We start from the raw sequence: 8,040 nt of genomic DNA, 5'->3' as shown, positions 1-8,040 counted from the left end.
AAAACAGTTTTCCACATAGAATAGTGGACACTTGGAACAAACTGGACAAAGAAATAGTATGCGCAAAAACCATTCATGAGTTTAAAAGCAAACTAGACACTGCGAGATACAAAGGCGGGACACCACGAGCATAGCTCCCCTTCCCGCAAAATACAACTAGGTAAATACACATACACACACACACGACTCGGTGGCGCGGTTGATAGAGTCCCCGACTGTCACTACGGCGGTCCGGGTTCGAATCCTGCCCAGGGCTGAAATGATTTCAGTATCGGTGCGCTTCGAGTCGTTACTCCAACTCTCGTGGGCGGGGAGTTGGATGTGTGTGTGTGCGTGTAAGGTCACAACATTACCCATAGATCGGTCATACGAGCTCTGAGCTCTCTTACGGGAGGGAAATAGCTGTCGTTCACGGGTCCAGCACGTGATCCAAAGACCAAGGTGAATACACACACACACACGACCCGTGGTGCAGTGGTAGAGTTCCTGGCTGCCACTACGGCGGTCCGGGTTCGAATCCCGACCAGGGTTGAAATAACTTCAGTGCTGCTGCGCTGCAGGTTGTTACTCCAACTCTCGTTGGCGGGGAGTTCGGTGTGTGTGTGCGTGTAAGGTCACAGCATTACCCATAGATCGGTCATATATAAGCTCTCGGCTCTTTTCCGGTGTACCAGTCTAAAAGTCCCCCCGCTCATTTCTCCTCCCGGGGGCAAAGTATCCTAGGATATTTCCTCCCAGGGGCAAAGTATCCTAGGATAGTTTCTCCGAGGGGGAGAAAATACCCTAGGATAATTATCCCCCCTCCAGCCTAAACTGCCCCCCTACTCCATCTCTTTAACCCATTAAACTCCGATGACAAGATTCTTGTCATTTGGTCAAATAAAACAAAAAATCATAAAACACCAAAATGTTTGATCAAACACCAGAAAAATATGACGTCAGTCCTCGCTTCGCTCGCGTCGCTCGCGAGCGAAGCGAGGACTGACGTCATATTTTTCTGGTGCTGTTTGATCAAACATTTTGGTGTTTTATGATTTTTGTTTTTGTTTTATTTGACCAAATGACAAGAATCTTGTCATCGGAGTTTAATGGGTTAAGGAGTAACGTCTGTTCTGTTTTGGTCTTGAAACAATGTCAAATGCACCTGTCTACTGCGGAAATGTAACTGCCTATTGCCCACACTCGTATTAAAAACAATGTTGACCTCATTGACAAGTTACATCGACAAAATATCACTTTTGATTTCAAAATTGTTAGTTTTGGTATTACAAGTTTATCTACCCTAGTCCCAGCTTTAGATTTATTAAGATTTTTAGAAAAAAAAAACAAAAAAACTATGATATGACTCTCCCTGCCCACACAATAATCATTCTTATTAAACTATGTCTTTAATGCCTCATTCTTATTCATATCTTCATTTTTCAGTCTTATATTTTCTCCCTTTATCCTATTCAGTTCCATTTTCAACTCATCTATTTCCCCGTTATTTTCCACATTGGCTTTTCTTAATATAGCTAGTTCCTTATATTTTTGCATTCACTTCTCAGATCAATTATTTCATCTAACAACTCATTCATTTCTCTATTTATAATATTCTTAAACCTAGGTTCTCTATCCATGTCTAGCCCTCTATGTATATTACTATTTTCTCTATCAAACCCCAAGAAGACACGTCTACCCAATCTTTGGGGTCTCATTCCCACATTCTTTTTTTAACCCATTAAACTCCGATGACAAGATGTCTTGTCATTTGGTCAAATAAAACAAAAAATTATAAAACACCAAAATGTTTGATCCAACACCAGAAAAATATGACGTCAGTCCTCCTCGCTTCGCTCGCGAGGAGGACTACTGACGTCATATTTTTCTGGTGTTGGATCAAACATTTTGGTGTTTTATAATTTTTTGTTTTATTTGACCAAATGACAAGACATCTTGTCATCGGAGTTTAATGGGTTAATTACACCAAGTGGGGACTCTATTGTACTTATGTGAAGACTTTGCTTTGCAGTTTCCTTATCACTGAATTCTTTGTTTATTTCATCCATTGCTGTCACTGATCTTGTAATTACAATAATTGAACTAAGGGCAGTGGACAAGGTGCAGGGATGACCCGTCATCCAGGAGGTGCTAAGATAAGAGGGAAGAGGGAGGGGAAAGAGTGTGGAGTGTATTCAGGGGTGGAATGGGTGGGAATGATTTTATGCCTTTTCCTTTCTGGCTACCTCCCTTGTAAGGGGGAAAAAGCCTTGGTATATGTATATATGTAAGATACAAAGACTACATTTCGGTCACAATAATTTTACATGTAATTCAAAACAAAGTTGACCAGAGATACTTAGGAGCAGATATGGTGTATAAAGTCCACTGTTTAGAAATTCAAAACGGTCTGCTTTCACTACAAGAAAATCAACAGAACAATTACTGTATGGAAATTCTTCTTAACACAAGCATCCCAGTGAAGGATCATGCCAATGTGCTGGAAAGAAATATTTGACGGTAGCTTTATCTGAAGTCCACACTTTGGCATTTACAAGTATATATCACATGCACAAGGTTACCACTCAGCTACAAATACACTGAGAAGAGTAGTGCTAACCACAAGATAATACACAAACAGAACAATACGTCTGTGCTAGACTCCCAGTCTAGAATAAACAGCACATATCTCAAACATGAAACACCATGAACTATAGATCACACAAAATAAGGCACTGGAAACAATCACAGGCTATACAGAGGTAATTCCCACCAATCCTCTACATACAGAGACTGGAGTCTAGGTAACCACCTTGACAATACAAAACATCCACTAAACAGAACCAACAGCACATATCACTCTAAATGAGAAACTGCCCACCAGCATACAGGCATATCAAACCCCAGAACACTATCACAATGTAATACACAATGTCCTACCAACCCTGCCTGCCTAGCCATATTAATATGAACAAACAGTTCTCACAGACAGAATTCTAGCTAGCTTCAAGCCAAAGATAATTATTGGCTATCCCCCACTCCCAGTACACAAATTGGGAACTAGGCTAAGCAGAATAGTGTTCACTGAATAAAACTGCTGCAGTCATCACAGGTCACTTATGACACGGCAACAAAAGAAATACAGCAGATGACAAGTATCCATACTGCCAGGCCACATCACACATGCACCAAACACATAATAAACTGTCTTGCTTTAGCAATAAAAAGACACCATATAACTGGAGTGGAAAGCCTGTGGCTATAGCATGTGAAAGGGCAATTGGTTTACTTCATAACTCCAGTGTCCAGTTTTTCATAAAATAGAAGGGTTCTTCTCTGCAGTGTTTCTATGTTCCACTCATTAATCAAGTACATATATATGAATAATGCTTATAGCAGTAACTTATTGTGTTGTATGTAATGGGTAGTGATATGAATGAAAAGAAAAAGTGTAATATCTATAAAACCAATGTGACCTGTGTGACACGAATTTTGAGGTGTGGTTGCAGCAAAACATTATTATTTTTTTTTTCTTTATTATTCTCATGTTTACATATCAACAGGGCTTCCAGTATTTCTATATTTCATTCAAACATGTATAACCCATCCCCTCAAACTGAAAGACAACACACTACTGTATGCCAGACCCCCCTGATATCCATTCCTCTGAATCTTCTCTCCCTTGAAAGCACAGAGTCCACTTGTCCAGGCTGTGGTTCAGCCACCATCCATCCCTTCTAAGTTACCAGAAGAGGCTGGATAATAGCATTACAGATAACTGTCCAGGATGCAACACTTCACCCCACAATATACAATGTATTCTGGAAGACTACATTGTACACAATCATGCATGCCAACAACACCATATACATTCTAAAAGGGATTTAGGGGGGATACCCCATTCCAGCCATGGCATTCTCAGGGATTTCCTGCTCAGCAAGGCAGTCTAGGGAATAACAACCCATCTCCTTCACTTCACAACACTTCCATAAAGAAATAGATAAATAATAAATAAATAAACACACAGATCACAAAACAAGCTCCTCAATAGACCATCAAATTCTATACTTGAGTACATTCCCCTGAGAAATCAACACAGCAAAGATATTACTCCCAAAACACACAAGAATGGTGCTAGTAAACCTTTACTCTGGTCACCACCCCACATTGAAATAGTACAAAGAATCAACCTAGTAATAGTAATATGCCTGAGATGTAATCACCACACATAGGCCACAGAGCGCATTATATTACATTGCCCTACACTACAGATCAAAATCTCTTCACTGAGTGACTTCCAGGATGAATTGGTGGCCACAGCTGGTTTCTTGGGAACGGAGTCTCCTACAAGAAAGAACTGGGACAATGGCTAGATTGATTTAAACCTAAATTCTGGCTAAATAAAATGTATACTGTATATACTATATTCAACCCTTATACAGTGCATTTTTTTTGGTCCATGTCTATAAATCATCAAACAAAACTAGCCAAATATAACTTAAACAGGTCTTCTGTAAAAGAGACAAGGGGCAACAGATTGATTGATATTACATGGACTATAACAATTTCAAAAGGAGATTGTACATCTACTAATTTTCATTTCCAAAATTTTCCCAATAAAATCTGTCTTGGTAAACTTGTTACCAGTAAGAATTTTTTTTTTTTTTTTTTTTTTCTGAGCAAATGCCAACATGAGTTTCAATAGGGTTCCTTAGTCTAAGTTGATCTCATTTAGGCATTAGATCCAGTGAATTGTAAGGTGCTCTGGAACCTTCTGTGGATCTGTGGGATTCTTGAGAAGATAACTGACTTGATACTAGATCTATACTCTGAGTCAGAGAGTGACATGAGGTGTGGAGATGTGTCTTGAACCAATAACACATTCATACAAGATTTGTGGCCTATAACTTAAATAGCTTGCTGCAAAGGGTGTTTGGCATTTTGATATTAGAGGGCTACACTGTCATGAAAGACTCTCTATATTCATTTCAAAATTTCATGATAAAAGTGGTGTATTTGATACCAGAAGATTTTTTTGGTGTTTGGAATCCAGCAAAATCATGAGTCTAGTCAAGGGTCCTGATAATCATTTCAATTTAATGGTATTGTAGGTGACAGGAACATTCTGTGGAATTCTAGATTCAGGAATGGCTTTATGTCTATACTAAGAGTGACGACATGTGGAGAATGTCATGCCAAGAAAATCGTTTGGATTGATGTATGTCATTCTTTACCAAGGGACAGGTCCCAATTCTGTTGATTCATCTATATAGTTGCTCAACCAGGGTGTTTGGCTGTTTGATATCGATCCATTCCCATGTGGCTTCTGTATTGGTGTTTCACTGAATGCTGACTTGACGAGGTGTCTTGTTATTACCAAGTTTTCTTGTATTGTGACGTTTTGTTATCTGGACTTTTTGAGCGCAGTATTTAAATGGCCTTATTACTTTTTGCCTGTTTTTTTTTGTGATCCTGTTGTCTACACAAGAGACATCCCTCAGTGCAGGTGACAAAGTTCACAATTATAGAACTCATGACTGGGCCAAGTTGATTGTTCCTGCTGGGAACAGGGGCTTGACATTAACATGTGAATGAAGAAATGCATCCCCAGAAGTATGCTCCCAACTAATGATAATGATGTAGTACACTACATCTGACTCAATCTCACATGTCAGGGATCTGAAGTTGAATCCAACAATTACATGAGTCTGCTAATTGGTCTAGTAGACCAAGCACATATGGCAAAGGTAAAACCTCCAGTTGCTGCTAAGCATGTGACATAACTCACTTCACCTTCCTTATATATAATACTCAAATTCCAAGGAACCTTGATACTTGCTAGACATTTTAAGCATATATGACATAGCATGTAAAATCCATAATTCAAGAAATACAACACAGATTGTATTGACCCATTCCCTGAGGATAGGATTTCCTTCAGCAAAATTTAACCACGTGGCATAAGCTAAAAGATATTGTAAAACACAGCAAAAGGATTAACTGACCAGCTTGAGAAGTGTTTAACCTTTTTACAGTGGACTGGTTTTAACTCAAATAAAATTGCCTAGCAGAAGAGAGTAACTCCTAGAGTTTTAAAAGTTTGGGAACATGTTACAATATCCAACACTGGGTGCAAAAACAGCCATTTGAAATTGTCTGAACTTCACAATCCTCTCAGTAAAGAATCAGACAAAAATAGGTTTGTCAGTCATGGCTTAATAACTAAAAAATAGTAGTTCATAAAAATACCTTAGTTACCATATCGTTCTTCTCTTGAATTAAATTGTAACAGTAGATAACATACAAGTAAAATTCACATTCAAGATTTCTTTCAAACATAGGTCAACATATTCTTACTGAGAACATTATTTTGTGAGACAGCTGCAGTGTAAAGTCCTCATGGGAAAGGTTTCTCACCAATGTAGGTGTGACAAAAGGTCACATTAGAAAGGTTTCTCTCCTGCATGGACCATCACATGCTTTTTAAGATTACCCTTGCGAGAGAAAGTTGCATTGCACAGGTTACATTGGAAAGGTTTCATTCCTGTATGAATCATCATATGTCTTTCAAGATGACTTTTTCCAGTGAAAGCTGCTTCACACAAGTTACACTGGAAAGGCTTCTTCCCTGTGTGGGTCATCACATGCCTCTTGAGATGGCTTTTTCCTGAGAAAGCTGCATCACACTGGTCACATTGGAAAGGCTTTTCTCCTGTGTGGGTCATCATATGATATTTGAGTCCACTCTTTTGTATGAAACTAGTATCACAAAGGTCACACTGGAAAGGCTTCTCTCCTGTGTGGGTCATCATGTGATTTTTTAGATCACCCTTCCGTTTGAAAGCTGCACTGCAAAGGTCACATTGGAAAGGCTTCTCTCCTGTGTGTGTCATCACATGCCTATTCAGATCACTCTTTCCTGAGAAAGCTGCATCACACAGGCCACACTTTAAAGGCTTCTCTCCAGTGTGGGTCATCACATGATATTTGAGATCACCCTTTTGTCTGAAGGCTGCATTGCAAAATTCACACTGGAAAGGCTTCTCTCCTGTATGAGTCATCATATGATATTTGAGGCCACTCTTTCCTAAGAAAGCTGCATTACACAGGTCACAATGGAAAAGCTCTCCTGTGTGGCTCTTCATATGTTGTTTAACATGACCCTTTTGAGAGAAAACTTCAACACAAATTTCACACTGGAAAGGCTTCTCTCCTGTGTGGGTCATCATATGCCTTTTGAGATTGCCTTTTTGTGAGAATGTCGCATCACACTGATTACACTGGAAGGGCTTCTCTCCTGTGTGGGTCATCTTATGCCTTGTGAGATGATGTTTTCCTGTGAAATTTGCATTGCATAGATCACACTGGAAATGCTTCTCTCCTGTGTGGGTCATCACATGATATTGAAGAGCACTTTTTCGTGAGAAAGATGCTTCACACAGGTCACACTGGAAAGGTTTTTCTCCTGTGTGGGACCTCACATGACACTTAAGATTACTCTTTCTTGAGAAAGATGCACTGCACAGCTCACAATGGAAAGACTTCTCTTCTGTGTGGGTCATCTCAGGCCTTTTGAAGTCACTTTTCCCTGGGGAAGCTGCATCACATAACTCACTCTGAGGTTTTTCTCCTGCAAGCATCATCATATTAAACCTGAGATTACTCTTGTGAGATGGCAGCTCACATTAGACTGGATTTTCTTTTGAATGGGTCATTTTATAGTGAATCTTTGGAATCTATGAGTAACTCTTCCAATTAAATCTTGATGCACTGCCAAGGGAAAAATATATATATATATAGATCTTTAATGACTGGCACTAGAATTTATTCAATCCAAACATGTGATTAACCTGTTTGTAATCACTGATTGTTAGAGAATACATAACAGTGAGAATGGGGATATTATATATATATACAAATAAATACAGAGGTCATCTCATATCCAAACAAAATGCTTTATATATATATATATATATATATATATATATATATATATATATATATATATATATATATATATATATATATGTATATATATATATATATATATATATATATATA

At 38.7% G+C, this 8,040-nt stretch overlaps 1 protein-coding gene across 1 annotated transcript in view; it reads right to left on the bottom strand.

Annotated features, from left to right (window-relative positions):
• Nucleotides 1–5,459: 5,459 nt before the first annotated feature.
• LOC143030269 (uncharacterized) overlaps nt 5,460–8,040 on the bottom strand; it is a 53,301-nt gene continuing 50,720 nt past the window's right edge. Inside the window, exon 16 of the mRNA XM_076193424.1 lies at nt 5,460–7,665. Within this exon, the coding sequence (XP_076049539.1) occupies nt 6,423–7,665 (1,243 nt within the window). The 3' untranslated portion in view covers nt 5,460–6,422. The remainder of the gene's footprint in view (nt 7,666–8,040) is intronic.

The sequence above is a fragment of the Oratosquilla oratoria genome, chromosome 12 (assembly GCF_046742065.1).
Source record: "Oratosquilla oratoria isolate Oo_2021 chromosome 12, ASM4674206v1, whole genome shotgun sequence".
In the NCBI taxonomy this organism is placed as follows: domain Eukaryota; kingdom Metazoa; phylum Arthropoda; class Malacostraca; order Stomatopoda; family Squillidae; genus Oratosquilla; species Oratosquilla oratoria.
The sequence above is the reverse complement of the archived record's forward strand: the minus strand, read 5'-3'. Positions and strand labels throughout refer to the sequence as shown.